The sequence below is a fragment of the Motacilla alba genome, chromosome 2 (genome assembly GCF_015832195.1).
Source record: "Motacilla alba alba isolate MOTALB_02 chromosome 2, Motacilla_alba_V1.0_pri, whole genome shotgun sequence".
Taxonomy (NCBI): domain Eukaryota; kingdom Metazoa; phylum Chordata; class Aves; order Passeriformes; family Motacillidae; genus Motacilla; species Motacilla alba.
Window position 1 is genome coordinate 42380740 of NC_052017.1, and position 20657 is coordinate 42401396.

General features: G+C 44.9%; 1 protein-coding gene across 1 annotated transcript in view; it reads left to right on the plus strand.

Moving 5' to 3' along the window:
- SH3BP5 (SH3 domain binding protein 5) overlaps positions 1 to 19587 on the plus strand; it is a 51844-nt gene extending 32257 nt beyond the window's left edge. Inside the window, exons 5-9 of the mRNA XM_038163097.1 lie at positions 7916 to 8046; positions 11878 to 11920; positions 13822 to 14041; positions 17184 to 17444; positions 18129 to 19587. Coding sequence (XP_038019025.1) covers positions 7916 to 8046; positions 11878 to 11920; positions 13822 to 14041; positions 17184 to 17444; positions 18129 to 18310 — 837 coding nt within the window. The 3' untranslated portion in view covers positions 18311 to 19587. The remainder of the gene's footprint in view (positions 1 to 7915; positions 8047 to 11877; positions 11921 to 13821; positions 14042 to 17183; positions 17445 to 18128) is intronic.
- The last annotated feature ends 1070 nt before the right edge of the window (positions 19588 to 20657 follow it).

Below are 20657 nucleotides of genomic sequence, written 5' to 3' on the forward strand. Positions count from 1 at the left end.
ACTTTGGCTGCTTCTGGAACAACTCTAGTTCTCTGTCTGGTGCTAGAGTAGTGGAGTAGCTCTCCAGAAAATTAAAAAAAAGTTATTTACCATCTATTTTACAGGGATAAACAATGTCTTAAGGGATGTCTGGATTTGGAGTTGTGTCAGAATAATTGTATGGGGATGCCTATTCCTGAATATGTGTGTTATGGGAGTGTTTACCCTTGCAAAATATGGACATATTCCAGTTTTAGTATAATCTGTTCTTAGTATGGACTAAATTGAACAAGTCACTTTGCTTCAGAAATGTGTGTTTGAGTGTAGAATTACTCAAAATCATGTGTTGCATTTTAAGCTTGCATGCTGCTTTATCCTGAATTAACTTTGGAATTTAGACAAGGTCCTGCCGCCTTCGTAAAGTCTTTTTAAACCTACAGAAGAGATGCACTAACAAAGAAAGACAGTATTCTTTCTAGCAGATGTCAGGAAGAATTTTCCTGTCATTTGTCTTCTCTCTGTTAAAAGAAACCTTTCTGCCTTTTTTTTTTGAACATAAAAGAACCAAAAATCGAAGTTAAAAACCTTTGTTCTGTCATATCCTTAATACGCCAGTGAAGCTGAACTTGCTATTCCAAACATGCTATCATGCCATACAATGCTCATATTGTCTTGCAGTCCTCAGCGCAACAGTTGCTCTGTTTTCTTGCAGAAGCTTCTCAGTTATAAGAAAGCTTCTATTTCAGAGTGAATTTTAAAATCCAGCTGCCTGATGAAGAGACAGGGAACAGAAAGGATGTTTGCTGTGTATAGGGGGTGAGACAGAAAACCTGGTATATATTAGTGAGAAAATGAACTCCAGGGTACTGTTTGTGTTATTGCCCCTGTTATAATTTGGTATTTGGAGATGTGGTGACCTCTGTGTTTACCAGGGGAGCCCCACCTTTGCTTGTGTGTCTGCGCCAGCTGTTATTTTCCCTAGCTGTAATCCCTGCTCCATATGAATGAAGTCCAGAAATAGATAATATTGGATTCTCAGAATTGATAGATGAGAAAACCAGAAGTGTCTAAGGAGTTGCTTAGGGCTCCTGACTGCTAAACTGCTGAGTTTGTATGGACAGTGACAGCAATCACATCTGCCACCTACCTCTCTCTAGCTGGCAGAACAAAAACTTGTGTTGGGGTGGGTGACGAAAGAAACAATGGCAACTTGAGAGTACAAATGAATTCTTCTTTTACTTCGCTATTTCAAAGGCATCTTTGTGTCCTTCTGCAGCCATTGATCATTCCCTGACAGTCTGTGAGAGGTGTGCACCTGAGATGAGCAAACCCAGTGATTCAGAGCAGCAGCTGGCTGCTGGCAGTGTTTGGTGGTGTCGAGAGGTGCTGTCAGTGATTGCAGGACAGCTGCTTGTTGGGGGGCTGGTTCAAGCCATAATGTCTCTGATTTGTTACAGCTGAACAGTAAATGGGGCACTTAGGTGCACTCACTGCAGCTGTAAACTCTAGACACTGACTGGACTGTTTGGAGCAGCTGAGGGCTCCAAGAATGGAAAACTTGTTGTCCAACAATTCCCAGTGCTTAAAATAGTCTGGGCGAACTCAGTTCCCAGAAAGCGCCCATCTGCACCTTTCCATGGTGCAGCAGGTTTTGGGAGAAGTTCCATGGACGTTTGTCTCATGATTTTCATTGTCTGTGGTGGAGGGCTTAAGGCTAAGGCTAGAGCCAAGAAGGGTGAAAATGCTGTTGGATGTCCTGACTGAACACACCCAGCATTAGTTTGTTTGGAGTGCTTGCCTGAGTTTTGTGTCTTCTCTAAGAGTGGGGTGAAAGCTTCACTTGGCCTCAGTGCATGCGATTAATGAAGTGCTCAGCGTTCAGTGAGGCGAACAGAATGATTGGGATCTCTGGGAGGAGGAAACATTGGCATTGCCTACCAAGCTATGGATGAAAAGAGGCTAGGGGATGGGATGTTTTAGAACAAAAGTTCTCCTTGACTGCCGCAGTGTTGCTGACAACTCAGATCATTAACTGTGAAAATTACATTAGAAATCACTAATGGAAAAAAACTGTTTCTGTGGGTGAAGGCTGAGGATTAAGAAATAGACATCTTCTGCTGGCACATATAAAATTTCTCCTGGAGAAAGCTTTTGCACTCTGGTTATTTGGATTTTCTAACTTTTTTTGCATGCATTTTTAGATGACAGTTGTAGCGGGCAGTGAATAATCTTGCTCCAGGCCTTTTACAGCAAGGACTCAAGTGCAGAAAAGCCCCTCTGAGCTAAATGTTAGAAGTGGGTTACTAATTCCTTTGTTTCTCTTCTGATAGAAATGTCAGGCCAGAGTCAAGTGTTTTTATTTGCTGTTCTTAGGCAGAGGGAGCAGGCTTTACTGAATGAATCTGAAACTTGGAACCAAACCTGAGCCCTGTAGCAGCTTGGTGCCTGACAAACACTGTAAACAGAAAGCATAAAGAAAAAGGGTAGGCGAGAGAACAAACAAGAAACTGATTTTTTTATACAGTTATGTGTGGAAATGCTGCCGGGTTACTTTTGCACTTGACCTGATGGATATAGACAAAGACTTGGGTTCCAGGGTACCAAAGAGGAAATGCTGTTTCCAGACCCTCACTGGGAGGAAGTAGAGATAAGGGTTGTATGTTGTAATTGCTTTTTGATGTCTTGATAGTCTGAAAAGCTATTAATGCTATTTTTAATGTGACGAGCTGTTTGGCTTCTGCAAACAAGACTTTTGTAGCCACTGATCTAGAAAATCATACAATTCAACTGATGCAAAATGGGACAGTTACTGAAATATTGTTTTTCCTGGGTGAGCTAGGAGCATAATGTGTGGCAAATCTTTCTATTTATGGAACCGGCAGAACCAGCATGAACATATACATGGAGTATAGGCTATCACTCAGAAATTTCTTTGCACCTCACAGTTTGAGCTATGTTTCCAAAGGGGGCTGGGAGCATAAATAGGAGCTGGATTCCTGCCTACCTGCCTCTGAAGATGCAACTAATCCCTGCAAATGTCTGTGCTTGAGCTAACTGTTCACAACAGAGAAGCACTGGATTCTGGTGCAATCCTGCAAGTCAGGCGGCTGCTTTGCCCACTTCTGCTCTTAACTTGATGTGTATTTTGAGGTGAAGTCCTGCATTTTTTTTCCTAAATGTCCATTTTTCCAGAGATCTGAGAAGTATAATGACACTTAGATTGGAATTTAGCTCATGGTGTCATGTCTAGAAGCTGACTGTGTATCACCATGACTTGCCAAATTTCCATTCTGATGAAAGGCGATCTGATCAGTAAGTGGTGTCTGGAGAGCAATTCATGTGGCCAGAGGGGCAAGTTCAATGTAAGATAAATTCTCTGTTGATTATATTGGAAAGGTAGACAGGCTTGATGAGCTCTTAAGCTGCCTGAGGAGGAAGAGTACTGTTCAGTCTTAGCCATTGGCTTACCAGGATTTTGGTAACTGCGGTGTCTATTTAAAATTTGGAGATGATGTTTTTGCTAGTGGGTACCAGCCTGTTTGTACCTTGAATTGTAATGCTGCAGTTTGGGGTGCAGAGAGCAGGGCTATAAAAGACAGTCCTGTGAAAGGACCAAAGGATATTGAATTTTGGAGGGATGGAGGCAAAAGATCTTCACGTTTGTGCTCCTATTGAAAATAATTCATAAAGATGTACAAAAGGAAAGCATTGACAGATGTGTTACATCTAGTTTGACACAAGCTGGAGCAGAAAGGAAGATGCTTCATGAATTTCAAGAGAAATTGCTAATTTCTAATTGCTGATGCAATCTGCAGTCTTAAAAAGGTTCTGCTTTTACATTCTTTCCTGAGATATGTTGAGTTCATAAATTCTGGCAGGGAGAAGAAATGTTTTGGCTCTTGATCATGAGACATTTTAAAAAGGAGAGGATGAGGGGAGAGTAAAGAGGGAGAGGAATGCTCCCTCTTGGATTAATTTGGCTTGTGAAGCTCCCTTTGATATTACACAGTGAAGTACCATCTGTCAGTGTAAAATGTGTGGGTGCTTTCATGATGTAGGGAGGAGAGATACTTCCCGCAGCTAGAAAAACTTAGAGGAAAAAAGGGGAGAGGAAAAGTCTGTGGAAGAAAGAACAAACCACATCTTTCCTTGTCCTGATCTCTCTGGCACTTTATCCTGGAAATGCAGTGATTTTTTTGTGATCCCTCATATTTTTGATTCTTTCCTCCTGGTTTACTGATACTGCCTTGTCTCTTTCCTCTCTTATTTTTAATTCTTCCCCTAGAAGAACAGTCAATTTAATGTTTTGTGAAAGAAACAGTCCTTCAGAGTAATTCTCTGGCTTAGATGGTCAGCTTTCCTCAGCTCCACGGATAAAATTGTTCTTTTGCATCTGTTATTATTACTGAAATTTTGCCTGGAATCCATTTTTACCCCAGATTATGGAAACATTTTGGGTGGAACAAAGCTACTTGTACAGACTTATTGATGGCAAATATATGCTCTACACTGACCTTCCTTTTACAGACAGCTGGGTAGGAAATAGAGGGTAGGGGAGGAGAGAAGAGGAATTAATCAATCCCTGTGTTGTGAGTTTTTGCCTGCTTTGTTTCCCATTACTTGTATCTTACAGCCTGTGCTACCTGGGAGAGTGAGTTCTACCTGGGGTAGGTGATCCAGTACTTAGGGACAGGCAAGGGCTACAGGAATGTCTGGTGGTTGTGTGGGTATCCTGGAAGTTCATCCATCCTGGTGTTTTTGTCCAAGACTATGTCCCCTGCTCACCCCAAGGGTGAGCTGAAAGGCAGGTACGGTGTCAGGAGGTGAGATGTGTCTTGAGCAGCTTTTGTTTGAAGAGGTGTCATCCTCACTTCTTTTTCTGCCATTTTTTAAGTCGTGCTGCTGCATCTGTGATGGCTTAGGAGCATCTACAAGGCAAGGTGGGTGGTAGAACAACTTGGGTTAGACAAACCAGTTTATTTGGCAGCTGTGACCCAGAGCTTTTTGACAAGTCCATATGATGCTGCAATTTTTTCACCAAATGTATTATTAGCTCTAATAAAAATTACTTCTTTCCTACACAAGCCTATCTGTCTTTTTCTAAGCCTTCTTAAGGAGGTGAGGAGTTTGGCTAGCTGGTCTTACATTGAACTTCCCAGCTGCAGAGATGGCAGCATCATTTGCAGTTTGTTTCTGTCTGCCAGCCCTGATGGACAGCTTCTCCATTTAAAGGCTGTTTGGCTTTTGTGGAGGGGTGGATGATCTCTCTTGTTTCTTCTTGTTTGAATGAAGTACTTAAATGCATTTTGGCAGGTGATGGATCTCTGCAGAGGTACCTTACAATCCCCCAGGTAATATCCTCAGCCTCGGGCATGCACCTTGAGCACCTTTTCCCCCAGGAAAAGGGGACAGGCTGTCTCTGCAGGCTTGTGTGGATAATGTGAATATGAGGAGAGAATTCCCACAGGAAAACAAGGCTGTGGAGGGAGAGAGAGGTTTTCTTACATCACTGATTTCTCAAAAGGGTGAAATAGATAGCCTTTTTTTCCCTTTTTTTTCTGGACAAGGTGATGAATGCGGGTATATATGGCTGGTAGCAAATTCCACATTTTGTCAGGTATTTTCAGGTGTTTGCAATGTGTCATCCTCAAATCCCAGTTCTGCAGGGTTCAGCATTTCTGTGATGTTCGATATGAGACATTTGAAAAATCAGCACAGTACTGGACACCTAACCTGCTTTACGACCCTGGTTTTGGTCATATTTACCATGTGATTTATCCTAGATATCAAAGTTTATGCTAATTTTGCCCCAAGAATGGATGTGAGGGACTGACATGTAACTGAGCATTGGCAAATTCCAGTTGCTCCATTATTTTGTAGCTTACGGCATTTTTAAATTGCAGTTTCCTTGCCACACTAGAAAGAAGATGAGCCACTTTCTGTGCAGTCTTTGGAGACTGCAGCTTAATTTAAGAGACTTCCACATGAAAACCAGCCTTGTCTGACATGTTTCACTAAGGCAAGTCTTTGCACCACCTGACTTTAAAACAATTGTTTGAGATAAGAGGATGCAGTTTATTTTTCAGGATGTAGGAGAGAATATGTTATGAGCCTGATAGATTTTTTTTTTCTTTTTCCCTTTCTTTGAAAATGGATGCCTTATATATATGAGAAAGCTGAAGGGTGTTGGGGTTGAATATATTATTTTATATCTGATTAGAAGATCCTTTGAAAATCTTTATTTTTCATAGTTTAAAGTTCTCTAGCAATTCCTTTTTTTAATAATGCGTGGTGTGTGAAGATGAGCAAAAAGCAGCCTCCAGTTGTGTCAGCAAGAGCTCTGAGTTGATGCTGATGGCTTTGGCAGTTTCACCCTTTCCTTTAGGAATCAGAAAGGACAATATGACAGTTTTCCTGGGAGGAGCAGTGATCTGAGTGAGTCAGAGTTGACCATCTCTTTTCCTTGTTCAGTTCAGGTTGAGGGTTGGGCGGACTAGCACACCTTTTCAAAAAAAAAAAAAAAAATTAAAGCTTTGTGGGTGAGGTTATTTAAAATCAAGATATTTTGAATATTCTCACTGCATATGTGAGCTCAGATGTAGTCTGGTGGTGGGAGCCAGGTGGAGCAAATTTATGTGAAGTTGTGGAGTAGTTGGTATCACAGCTGAGGCATTTCAAAATCCAATACTGGAGAGAATCAAGTCCTGCCATTTTTTGTGTGAATAGCTTCATAGCTGCAAAAACAGGAAGCTTAAAAAAAACACCTGCTTTCCCCTCATTGCCAGACCAACAAAGAGGTGTCACCACTTTTCTGACTTCAAAAAAATCAATCACCTCCCTGTCTGGGTCTTGATAGCTACTGCACCAAATAAAACACATTTTCTGACTTACACCTCTGACATCTCAAATTTGGACAATAAAAGTACCCTGGATAAAATTACTGGCAAAGCATGGCTGTGGGATACCAACAGTGCAGCTAATGGAGAGACATTTACTTTCCCTCTCCCAATGCTTGTGGCAACCCTTTCAGTGAAAAAAATTTCCTAATATCCGATCTTAACCTCCCCTGGAGGAACTTGAAGCCCTTTCCTCTTCCCTGTAGCTTGTTATTGGGGGGAAGAGGCCGATTCCCACCTGGCTACACCCTCCTCCTTTCAGGGGGTTTTAGAGAGCAGCGAGGTTTCCTTGAGCCTCCTTTTTTCCAGGCTGAACACCCCCAGCTCTCTCAGCTGCTCCTTATCAGACTTGTGTTCTAGGTACCTTGATAGGTGAGGATAGGGGCTGGTTATCAGCATAACTCTCCTTGTGTGCATAGGGGGAGTGTCAGCTCGGGGCTTGAACCTTTGCGTTTTCAGTGGTGAAACTGTGGTTTCAGGCATGTCAGCTGTTTTAACGAGAAGAGCCATCTTGGACACAGTTTTCTAGTGATTGCTTGTTCAGGCCAAACTGTGTTTGAGTCCTCCCTCTGCTGTGGTTGGTGTCCAGCCCTTTCCAGAGTGATGGGGCTGCAGCTGGGAGCTGAGCAAGCAGCAAGCTCTCTGCTGGGACGGTCAGGTTCCCGGGAGAGAAGAAGGAGGAAACAGAAACAGTGCTATTGAATATAACTGGGTGACTTCTGCTAGTGTTGCTCCACTTGGTATATCTAACTGGGTTAAAAAATGGATGTTCCCAAAAGTTGAGGGCCTTCTAAACTTCCTGTAAGAGAGATTGTGTGAAAAGCTGTAACGCCTTTGTCATAATTTACACGGTATTTGAAGACCTGCTGCTCTTTTTGGGAAAGATTTTTAAATAGGTTCACTGGAAGTAATTTTTTCTATACCCTCGCTTTCCTGACATGAGCTGATTGGAGAGATTATGAAGCTGCTGTTAATTGAAGTGATAAGAAGTGGATCACTGTGTCTTGCTGCTCAACCTGGTTTTTTTCCCCCTCTTGAAGGTCATGGAGGCGGAACAGACCAAAACGAGGAGCGAGCTGGTTCACAAGGAGACTGCAGCCAAATACAATGCTGCCATGGGAAGGATGAAACAACTGGAGAAGAAGCTGAAAAGAGCCATCAATAAATCAAAGTATGTTTTATATTTGGAGAGGAGTTTAGTGGTGAAAACTGTTTGGGGGAAATACCTGTTCTACGGGGTTTTTGGACTTGTGAAAGTGTATTGCTCTTTGGGTTCCTCTGTGTGTGTAGCAGCCTCGCAGCACAATTGGTACTGGTATTTGTCCTTGTTGTCCTTCTAAGTGTCTTTTGGAGCAGCTGACTCGATGGACTGGTGAACTGGGATAAGAAACCTTTTCTGAGCAGCATCTTGGTCTTGTTCTAGTGCACTGAACTCCTTGGTGGTGTGTGATTTGAGGAACAGGTGCATGGGATCCACACAAGAGCTGTCTGCAGAGCTCTGTGTGGATGTTTCACAGCCGAGGATTGTTCACAGTTCTTATTTTTAGTTAGGAGAGCAACAAAGCAAGTGACAGAAAGCTGGAAGGTGCGAGACTGCACGGGTGTAAGGTGCTGTACACGAGGCTTGTTTACTTCCTCCTGCTGCCATGGCAAAGCTGTGTGAGAGCTGTTCTTGGGAAGGAAACACCCTTCAGAGGGCATAGCTAAGCAACGTGTGTCATTAATAATTGTGTCTGCATTTACTGTGCAGTTTGGGTCTGTTGCAGAGAAGTGAAACAGATTTTTGCTCAGAACCTGTTTAAAATTTTGGCCCTGTTTACAACCAATTCTTAATCCTCTTTATATTTCACAGTCTTTTTTTTTTTTTAATATTTCCAGACTGTGGCTTGTCTAAACAATCTGCTTGCTGTATTTAGCTCTTAATCCCCTCCATCTAAAAATGACTTTTTGGTGAAATCGGTCAACTAAAAATCTATTTTGATTGGTGTTTGCTCAATTCAAGAAAGGATTAGCACTTCTCAAGCAAGATTCAAGCATGTTTGCTGAAACAGTGTAATGGTGTGACTTCCTAGAATGAGCTGCATGCTGTTTGTCTAGCACTGCACAGGGGCTGTGAAAACCATCATCAGATCCCTAAATGACAGATCCCTCTGGATAAGGGCAATAGCTGTGAACAGTTTTGGCTGCTGGGAGTTCCTTCCTTGCAATAAGATTTAAAATAAAGACCATGATTAAGTTGTTAGTGGGGTCCTGCATAGTTTTTGATTATGGTGTGGAGCCTGGCTTCCCAGCTGCCTCTTGTGTGACATGCCTCTGAGTCTTCATTTCTTTGCTGGAGCTACCCTCAGAGGGGTGTCTTGTGGCATTCTCCTCGGGCCAAGCTGCTTTCCACTTCTTGGAAGGATCCCAGTGTATTCTTTTGTCTCGCAGCAGGGCTGATTGCAGCATAAACCATCTAGGTAGAGTGTTTTGGAGGTCCTTTAATGAAGGGTGTACAGTGTGCCACTTCTAACCTAGTACTGGTGTGAAAGATGCCTGGTGGCGCAAATAGTCATGGATGTCTTTGAAGTTATGCTACATGGGGATGTTGCAAAGGTCAGTTGTCTCCCAGCATTGCAATTTTCACATAAAGGAAAATTGCAGCTGAGCTGAAAACATCAGTGGTGTCAAGTGGCTGCAGAAACTGGGAAATGAGGCTGCTGAATTTGCAGCTGTGTGTATTGTAGGGTGTAGCTGGCCTCTAGCTGCTTTTCAGGAAGGGTTTAACACTCAGTATCCTGCTCTGACCTCCTCTTCCCTGGGTGGTGTGGCAGCACTGGCTGTAACACTTAGGCCTTTCTGGCCTTTATTTCATCTTCTCTTTAAGCTTGTGGATAGACACACTGAATGAGTTGCTCTCTTTTGGGCAGAAAATGATTTGCATTTACTCCTTGCTTCAGTTGGGATTAAGATGCTTAAAGCATTACTGTTTTGAAAGCAAGACTGGGGCATCCTGGAGGAAAGTAATTTAGATGAAATGCTGGGTAAAGTTGATGAGAAAAGGATTATTGGATAGTTTTATTTTGGTTTTGCTTTTAATTTAGTTTTTGGGTGCTTACTTGCTTGTGATCTATGAATGTGCATACGGCTGCATGTTCTTAACAGTTACCAGATCTTCTGGCTCAGTGCCTCTGAGCTGTAGGATAATGAACTTGCCTGTGTTAGCTGGTTTTTGGAAGTCACTTTCTGCTCTGGTGACTTGGGCAAAGTGCCTTTCACTCATCCTGTCACTGACTTGAAAAGCACTTTGTGCAGTGCCCTGGGCTCAGCTGTAGGACGCCAGAGAGCAGCTCTCCCGCCCCGCTGAGTTACAGAGCAGCCCCCAATGCTTACAGGGCCATGGATGTCAGGGAATGAAGGGACCCTGGGACATGGCAGTGCCCGGCTGTGTGTGAGACAGGAGTGAGCAGGAGTGTTCGTGTGCGAGCTCCTGCACTCCTCCCTTCTGCTGCTGAGGTGGTGTTCCTCTCACCTGCTGCAGCGAAACATTCCTGCTGCTGTGTGCACGGGCGTGTTTGTGTGCACACACACGTACATGTGTGGATTGTTTTTTCACACCATGCAAACACACTTGTGCTTGTCACTGATAGAGAGGGGACTTTTCCCAAGGCTTGTGGAAGCTGGTGGGAGGTTAGGACTCGAGCCTGGTTGTTCCCTCCCAGCTGGCACCAGGGTAAGGAAGGTTGAGAATCGGGTCATTTGAGGTGAGTGGGTTTCACTGCTTTCCCTGTGCATGTTTCCCTGCAACGCCATTCTGTCAATATCTGTGTGCTGCCATTGCTTTGGGGTAGGGCTGTAGGAGTCCTTTATCTGTTGGATCCAAATTTGCAACTGCAGTGTTTTATTTGGCCTGGCAGTGCATCTGTGTAGCCTTTGGCAGGGTGATGTCTCACTGAGGGAAGACAGGGGTGTATTTTGGCTGGATCAGTGTCACTGGAAGCATTAAGACTTGGCTGTGTGCTTCTGGTGATGGTGGGAGGGTGCTTAAAAATATCAGAGCTGGAAATAACCTACTCTAATGGAAACACAACTCAGTTGTTTTGTCTGTGACCGTGTAGTGAATTCAGAGAATATAGGGTCAGAAAGCCACAGCTTCACACTCCTGAATTCTAGTGCACAGTCTGAAATGCAGCTGAAGTAGGGCTTACAGCTCAGAAGAGCATTGCTGTCAGGGTAGAAGCACAGCAGGGGTAGTTCACATTTCGACTTTCATGTCAAGTCATATCTGTTTGCTTATCTCTCCCCTACTTTTCAGGAGAACTTCTGAGAGGGGAGGAGGGTGATGAGCCCTGCTAAATAACAGGGCTATTTTTTTTTTTTCTGCTCAGAGTTGTATCAGACTATATTGGCTTGTGGGCTTCAAAACTTTGAGGGTGGAAAGTGGTTTCTAGGCTTTGTACTGCACCTCTTGTACCCCTGTTCTCTTGCAACCTTATAAGCAAGTTTCGGGAAGTGCCTGGTGGGCTACTGTTGGGAGGTGCTGTGCCCTTGCGTGTGGTGCTCTGACCTCTCTTCACACCCTCTCCTTCACTGAAAAACCCAAAAACTGCGCCTCCACCCCCCACACCTGAGCACACAGAAGGTTCTCCTTCTATAGGAATTTACATGTGCCGTGGGCTCAGAAAGTAGCTGGGTAGAGAGAGGATGCCTATGCCTGAAGTTGGATGTTACATTTAAATATCTTGCAGAATCTAGGCCTGGAGGAATTATGCTGTCAACTCCAAAAACTGGAATTTTGCAATTTGTATTTAGGTCAAAGGACTCATGAGAAATAGATGCATTAGGGAGTAAGAGAGAGACACTGAGAGCATGTGTAGGTGTTCCATCATCTGGGTAGTGGTCTCCTGGGATTGCAGTGATACACAAAATAGCTGTGTTAATGCTACAAAGAGAGCAACTCCCACGTCAGTACATGGCATTCAGTCCCAGTGCTTGTAAACAACTGTTCTTTGTTTTTCCACAGACCTTATTTTGAACTCAAGGCGAAGTACTATGTCCAACTAGAGGTGAGTATGTAATTCAGATCCATCTGAAACTCTTTACTGCTTACAGTAAATACTGAAATTACATCTAAAGTGCTCTGACAATGATGTTGTATTTCTATACTAAACCAATTCAAAACCTCTTGAGCAATTTGCTAAGCACATTTCAAAAATAAAAGACTAAGAGTGTCTTTGTTTCCTTGTGTGAAATAAGAGTGTTTGAACTCTGTCAGAACCAAAAGAGTACCATTTGACTATCTTTCTTCTTGTAGTTTAATGTGTCTGGGATTTGTTTGTTTGTTGTGGGTTTCATTTTTTCCCCCCATGTTTTATGCTTTAGACTGTTTAACTGTTCTTGGGGTGCTCTTTTATGTTCACTGGCTGGATCAACTAACAGAATAAGTAACCTGCTTGCAGTGCTCAAATATCATGCAGATGTGAATTTCTGATTTGGGGTTTGGCGTAAGAGGGATATGGGATTTGGCTGGATAGGCTTCCAGGGCTTTTTGGCATCTCTGCACTGTGCAGTGATGTCTGGCCAGTGCTTGGGCACAGCACATGCCCTGCAGGGCACAGTGGCCCTGGGCCAGGCATGACAGTTCTGTGTGGGATGGTAATCCCTGCTCTTACAGCCAGTCTTGGAGCTGCCAGGGATGGGAGGCAGAGCAGCCCTACAAATTCAAACATGAGAATCACTCTCTTTCTACTTGAGTGACTTCTACTGCATGTGCCCCTCCCCAGAATGGGGAGCCTGGCTCCTCACAGTTGCAGGGTAGTGGCTGGTGCTGTTGTTGTGTGGGATGGGCACAGGGTTTGAGTGGAGCACGTTGCCTTGGGCTGCTGGCCGTGGGTGCAGGAAGGCTCCAGTGGGGTCAGTAGGATCCTAGCTAGAAAAGGATTCTCATTCCTTGTTAGGTGTGCAAGGCATATCCCACAAAGGTTTTGTGAGCCCTTTCTTGCCTGAAATTGAACAACATTTTGTAAGCCTCAGAGATTCTGGTGTGCACCTTTTTCCTTGCCAGGTTCCTGGCTCGGGTGCACTCTCCTCCTCTGCCTTGCCTGCCTGCAGCTGCTGCTGCATCAAGCTGAGCCCTTGCCTGCCCTGGGCTGGCTGCCAGGCCAATAATCCCTGCTGCCTAGAAGCATCTTTTGAGAAATTCCCTTTTTTCCACGGGCATGGCGCACTGTTTGTGGGCCTGTTGCTTCTCCATGGCAGCTGCTCAGTGCCTCCTGAAGCAAGGTGATTGTGTAAACTGTGTGAAAAAAGCACAGATGGTTTTTTGTGCATTAGAAGCATTGAGGGAACTACAGACACACAAGCAGTGTTTCCCCTTTGGGAAATAGGATGCACAACACTTCTGCCCTTGCTGTAGGGTGGTGTTTGTGCCTGGGGACACAGGAACTGCTGTACTACAGCTGTCAGGGTTTGAGGTTGGCAGCTTTCTGCTCTGCAGGTTTAGTGAGCAGAAGGATGGGTTTGGTGCTCAGCAGAGAGTGAGGCTCAGCCCCCTCAGGGGTGACCCCCCAGCCCTGCTGTGCCCTGCAGACCGGGGCTGCCGGCAAGCCTTAGGGGTGGTTCTGGGATAAGCAGTGACCTTGCTGAGAGCTGCATTCCTGTTAAGGACAGATCCTGCATGCTCACATCTTAACAGGGCCTCTGCTCTGTGCTTAGCCAGGGGCCATGACCACACTCCAGAGGCACTTCCAGCACCTGGCTCCCATGGTTTGCTTTGCTGTTGTCTCCTTCACAAGTGGCACTGCTTGGGCCAGGGTGCTTCTGAGTTCTGAGCTCTCCCATCCCCTAGATACCAGCCCCAGGTTGTGCTTGCCTGTGCAGAGCCAAGGCACCTGGACATGTAACGGGGAACTGTGTGCTGTTCCTTGTTTGCATTGAACGTCCATCTAATACTTGTCTCCCTTGTTAGCAACTGAAGAAAACAGTGGATGACCTGCAGGCCAAACTGGCCCTGGCAAAGGGAGAGTATAAGACTGCCTTGAAAAATCTGGAGATGATCTCAGATGAGATTCATGAGAGGAGAAGGTCCACTGCCATGGGGCCCCGAGGATGCGGCGTGGGTGCCGAGGGGAGCAACGCCTCTGTGGAAGACCTGTCAGCGAGTAAGCCGGAGCCAGACACCGTCTCCAGTAAGTACAGAGCTCTTTGGTGCTTGGGAACATCCCATGGGCGTTGTAAGAAATGCTGACGTTAGGGCTGCTCTGTGTGTTCTGCAGTTTTGAAATTTGCTGGCTGTCGTGGGACTGTGGCTAAGTTGTGATGCTTCTTGTTATTGCAGGAGTTGATTGCATTCTTTAATAGTCAGTTTTCTAGGGAAAGGGTAATGAGTTAAAGTGCATCAGCCGTTCCCTTAACATCCCTGTAGTTTTTTGCACAGGGCTGTATGAAAGGAGCAAAATGAACACACTCCAAAGCGTGTGTGTAATTTTACAGCAGTGGTGCTGCTGGCAGTGACTCGCCTGGGGAGGCTGCAGGCTGTGGCAGATCATTCAGCCAGTCTGGGAACAGACCTTCTCCATCAAGGGCTTGTCTTCCAGTGCTGGGCCTGTGGCATGGGACCTAGAGTTGTGGCTGCAGTAGTAGAGAAAGCTGTGATGCTCGCAGGGAAGCATGTAAGGAAAGCTCCTTTGTGCTTCCGAGTCTTTTGCCAAGGTGTGATTTCAGCAGAGCGTCTGCTGTGAGCAGTGGAAGTGAAGAGGCAGCAATATGCTGCTGCAGTGTGCTGAGGGGCTCTGTAGGAGAAATGTGTGACAGCAACAACCTCCGAGGAAGCTCCAAACAAGCAAGGTAACCTCTGCTTTCTGGTGGCACATGGGGACCTTGTCTTGCAAAGTCTGTTGTGTGGTGAGTTTGCATTTGTCCTGGCTCTGGATGAAAGTGGACAGATGGACATTACGTGTGGCCTACTTTTCCCTCCTTCCTGGACACTTTTTTCCCCTCTTGATGCAGAAAGTCTTTTTCTTGCTGTCCAGTCCCACAAATTCCAGTTTAATTTGTATTTCAGCTTTGTTTCTACAGGGGAAAGTCTAGGTCAGGATTGCAGGAGTTCATGATTGCACAACTCTGGTGCCCAAAGGCAGAAGATGCAATTTCCCCATAGACACCAGTGTGTACTGGCACTGAGGCCTTGTAGGTCCATGGTACAGCCTTGTGTGAGCTGGGAAGCAGGCCTGGGCTGGCCTTCACCTTCTGCAATGGCAGGAGTTTCTGCACAATGTGTTGGAGCTCTCACTCTGTACTGTGCAGCTGAGACCTGTGTCTGGACAGCTGATGCAGCCAAGTTTCAGTATGGCTGCTTATCTTCTGCCACCCTTAATTTCTTGAGGTGGACCCTCTCCAACCTAGGCAGGAATTGCCTCTTTTGGATACCTGGAAGTCCCCCTCCTCATGCATAAGGCCTCCTGAAAGCCTTAGGTATAACTGAGTTTTAGGGTATTTTGTGCTGAAGGAGTTCAGGGACCTGGGATATAGGTGCAGAAAGAGCCCAGAAAGTTAATGTTAGTTAGATTTAGTTGCTGGCTCACCTGGCTGCTGCTGAGGCTGCAGGCAAGGACCAGCAGTGTGGGCTTATCCCTCTCTTGGAATTGCACAGTCTGACAAGAGTGGAAGGACATAGCTTGTGTCTGGTGCCAACACAGGACTGGGTTATGATAGGGCAGGACTAGCAGACTGGATTAAATAATAAAATAGCCTGGATTAAGTTCTCATTGTAAAGTGGGGGGAGCTTTCCACCAAGGTCTTTTTATATCTTGATTTCTGTCTGCCGGAGTCGGATGAAACATCTCGTCATCAGCAGGAGTTTCTTGGCCCTTGCAGATGCTCCTGTGCATTATGGTGAATTTAGACAGTGAAAAGGGAGCTGCAGTTTAAGTTGTGATGTGTAGACTACCTGATGTCAGTGCTTCTTGCCAAGCAGAGGACTCTAATTGGAAACATCTTTTTTGCCAAACCTTTTATTGCTTTCTCCCCCACAAAGTTATCTGTACTGCTCACCATATATTGATGAAACACAGCAAGCGAGAAGAAAGGCCCCTCTGCAGTCTCAGATTTGACTTCATTAAAAACAAAATGACAAAACTCAAACCACAAGAAAAGCTGTCTCTGAGTATGAAGTGCCCGGATAGGGATAGGTGGATAATGTTGTTATTCATTTTATGCTTGAAGCCTTTGGGGTCAATTTTGTAAAGTGTAAGTGCAGCAATCTGCAAGTCCAGCAGAAAGAGGCTGAACATCTCTGCCATAACCTTGGCAGTAGCAGCCTCGGTTGGCACCTTCGTGTCCGAGTGGTGCCTGTGGGCCCCAGGCTGCCAAGGTGACAGGAGAACTTCTTTGAAGCTTCTCCCTTGAGCCATTTAGTAACGCCTCTGCTTTGCTCTTGCTGCTCTTCCAAGGCGGTTCTGAGCCTTGCTAACAATGGCAGGAATCACCAGGAGGAGGAATTGAAGATAACCTCTGGTCACTGTGGATGTCTTGCTGTGTCTGGGACTTCTTCAGGCCGGTGTGATTCCAGCACACACTTGTGTGGTGTAGAGGCGGATGTGTGTAGAGAACCTTCTGATCCCAGTGGGACTGCTTGTGTGCAGAAGTCTTTGCTTCCCAACCTGCAATGAGCCTCTGAAGTGTGTTGAATTTCAGCAAAATCTACACCCTTGTGTTGCACAGAATGGAGCCTTCTTTAATGGCTTTCTCCTCTGGTTGTTCATAAGGACCCTGCAGCTTAATCCAGACAGACAGTTTGGAGCAGGTTTGCTTTAATTAGAATTCAGATCTACGCAAACACAAGCAGGGAAAAGAATATATGTTTTTTTGGTTTTTAAAATTTATTTTGGTGTTGTTTGGTGATCCTCATTCAAAAAGAAATCTTGGGACCTGTCTTTCTAATCAGTACCTTAAATAACCAGGAGGCTGCGCAGGGATCAAGATAGTGCTGGGGGAGGCAGACACCGGGAACTGGGCTCTAACCTAAGTTGTCTACTGAAAACCACAAATGAACAAGGCCAGCAGGGCTGGTAAAAATCCAAGAGTTTCTTGGCATGAGGAGCAGTAGCTACTGCAGAGCTGGCCTTGCAGGGTCTGGCTGGCAGGTGTGCTGCTGCCCAGGGCAGAGCCAGGCTGAGGCTTTGCGCAGGGAACAGAAAACCAGAGGGGGCAGTCCATGGGTTAGCAGGGTGTCTGTGTATGGGAGATGCGAACCTGAAATTCTGCCTTTGCCTGGGAAGGTGCAGGAGGGGAGGCTGAATTCCTAACTGGAATATTCTTTGAACATTGCAGTGGCTTCAGAAGTGTTTGAGGATGACAATGGCAGCAGCTTTGTGTCCGAAGAAGATTCAGAAACTCAGTCGGTGTCCAGCTTCAGCTCTGGTCCTACGAGTCCCTGTGAGGTGCCCACTCAGTTTCCTCCTGCGACACGACCTGGAAGCCTGGATCTGCCCAGCCCTGTCTCCCTGTCTGAGTTCGGGATGATCTTCCCTGTCCTGGGCCCCCGGAGCGAATGCAGTGGGGCCTCCTCCCCCGAGTGTGAAGCTGAAAGAGGTATGCACAGCTGGATACACCCTGGGCCAGTCTTCTTCAGCTTCATAAGGGGAGCAGGAAAACCTTCCTAACTCCCCTAGGCATATGCCAGGGAATGCTTAGAGCTGCTGGCTGCTTCTTTGGGGAAGGCAATTGCGGAAGGCCTTGTGTCTCAGAGTTAACAGCGATGTCTGTAATGTATTAATTGCTGTTCTCCTGGCTGAGAATGTTCCCCAGTTCTGTCTTAGTGCAGGGGTTTGAGATTTCTCACTAAATAAGTGATCAGTGGGATTCTCATGGTACATTTATTTGGAGGAAAATCTGAGTTCATTTATTTAAATTAATGTCCTGCTTTTTGAAAGTCTTGCTTTCCAGGGGAAAAAAAAGGAAACCAAAATCCCCACAAAAAATAACATGCCAGAAGAAGCTTGTTGCAGGCTCTGCCAGCCCTGGCTGACTAATTCAGACTAGAGGATTACCACTGCCCTTGTCTGCTCCATTTTGAGGCTGTTCTCACTAATTTGCTGATGCAGTGCACAAGATGAGCACGGCTTGGAAGGCCAACTTGGTTTTGTTAAAGCATCTCGCTCCCGCTCCTGTAATTTCTGTGTGCTTTGGCAAAGGAAGCCGCAGAGGCACCTGCTTGAAGCTTAACTCGCAGAATGAAATCTGGGTTTAACATCCAGTTTAATCCTTTCTTTGCAGGGGATAGGGCAGAAGGGGCTGAGAACAAGACAAGCGACAGAGCGAACAAGAATAGGAGCAGCACCAGGAGCAGCTCCACTGAAGGGCTGGCTCTGGATAACCGAATGAAGCAGCTCTCCCTTCAGTGCATGAAAATCAAAGAGGGAATTTGCGCGGGCAGGAAAGCTGCCCAGATTGGCTGAGCCTTCTCGTGCCCCATCCTGAATAATGGGAGTCTAAATATTTATACATGAACTTCTAAGTGTTTGAAGAACGTCGTGCCAATAATATATGCCAAATCTTAAGCGTTTACTCTGAGAATTTAAAAATGCACTAAGAAGTTTAATTGATGTGGAGGGCTGAAGTTTTTATTCAGTAAATCCTGTGTAGGCCGGACGAGTTATCAAATGTTTAAGCTGTGCTCATATTTCACAGATTTTGTAAATTGTTTTGTAGCAGCCTGGCTGAAGCAATAACTAGTAATGTTCCCTTGTAAATTCATGCCAGTCGGGGGTCTGAAATTCAAGCCAGACTTTTGCAGAGAGTGGTTTGGCTTCGGTTTTGTAGAATGAAATGCTCTTTAGATACAACCAATCTCTTGAGTATAAGTGGCATAATCTTTAAACATCTGTATTGGTCTTTATTCTGCTGAAACTGTAGAAATATTTTGTATACAGGAAAGCTGTTGCATGTGGGGGGTCTGAAAGCCTTCACTCTTCCCTTGGTGCTCACAGAAAGGATAAAATGAGTCATGCCTCTAAAAGCCTATAAAACAGATGGATGACAGGAAGGGGATGGTAATGCCCAGCAGTGGGAGGCCCTTTCTAGACACCTTCTTGAGTCTGGCTTGGACTCTGCAGGTGATTCCAGTGACCAAAAAGAGTTGATTGGCCCCTTACCCTTCTGCTTCCCTGAGAAGTGAAGAATTATTTTTCAGCACTTTAAGTGTTTTTTGGTTGTTTTTTTTCCCCTCAAAAATGGGAGTCATAGATGTTTTCAGGATGATTATGATAAGGGGTTTGCCCTTGAAATATGCATGAAGAAAAGGAATTGCCAGTGTAGATTGACAATGTGTTCTTAAGCTTCTCTGTAGGTCGTACTGTGTGGGGGTTTATAACTGTTAAAGGGACTTGGGATTTTAGTATGCCCTAGATGAAGTGTTCAATAAAACTAGAAAGGGCACGGGGCATGTTTTGCCAGCAGCTGTTAGGCAGTAGTAGTGTCTGATAATTATGCTAATAAGTGGTAGTAAAAATCCTAGGACTCTTCAGTTTTGGTGACTAAGCATTTCTGAAAGCACCATTTTCTCGAAAATGTCAGTTTATATTGTTGATTTGATGGGAATCTTAGTATTGCCCAAAGTATTTTCTATTCTGTTTTTGCAGTCCTGTTGTATTTCATCCCTGCCACAGCTTGTGTATCTATTCTCAAAGTTAATGTAAAATTCTTCACACTACAGTAAACATTTTTGTTTTCCACATTTTGAGTCTGTGCAAGTGAAGTTTATCTCAAGTGCTAGGAACCAATCTTCTCCCACAGCAAGTTTAGCTGCCAAATATCCCCTTCCAGCTGAAGACTGTAGGCTGAGGTCACACTGGTGTTAGAATCCATTGAGGTATGTGGGCAACTGGTGCCTCTTTCCAGCTTCCCAAATCCCTGCATCCGTGGCTCACATTTTATTCTGAACTGTGCCACAAGATTAGAGCTTCAGTCAGGCTCTCCAAAATCTCCTTAGTGTGCAGGAGGAGGGAGGTATTCTGTTACATAAAACCTCTGTACCTAATGCTGCTGAAATTGGCTGTAAAGCCATGCAGAATTGGAGGAAAGAATCCTGTTTTCATAGAAAAATAGATTGATCACATTATAGCTGTTAAGCTGTAACTGTGTTAGACGTTTATATGTTTACATCTTCTGAAGACCTTAAGGCTGAAACCTTTCACTGCCAGCAGTTCCCAGGCACAGAAAACGCTTAGGAAAGAAGTCTGTGGTTCCAGCTTCTGATGTGATCATTGCTTAGGAAAAAGCTGGGCTATACACTATTAACTATGAAAAGCACATTGTGCCACATTCTATTAGGTGTTTTTACTTAAACTTTCATAGCCGAGCTGTTGTCTGTGCTGCATCAGTTAGAAAACTAGCAGAGGTCTTTGTGGTTGAATCTCACTTTTGCAGATCTCCCAGTCAACACCTGTTACATGTTCCTTGGTTCTTTGAATGGTTGTTTTGGTGGTGATTTTTTTTTCCTTTTATTTTTTTAACCTCTCTTGTTATCAAATTTCTTCTCATCTTGCCAGTTCAGACTGGAAACCCAAACTTGCCACACTTGGGCACAACAAATTAATTTTGTGTGTGTGCTGCCTTGCCTATGTCCTGATTGGGTTCAGCTCGCAGCTGGGTAAAACCATTGATCTGGAAGTTTGAAAGGGTGTGGAACCCACTCTGCCCTTCCTTTTCTATCACCCTGCTGCAAGAGTTGGTGAAAGATCATGGTGCAGCCCTCTTCCTTTGGTGAGCCCCAGACTTGGTAGATAAATCACCCTTCAAACGTGC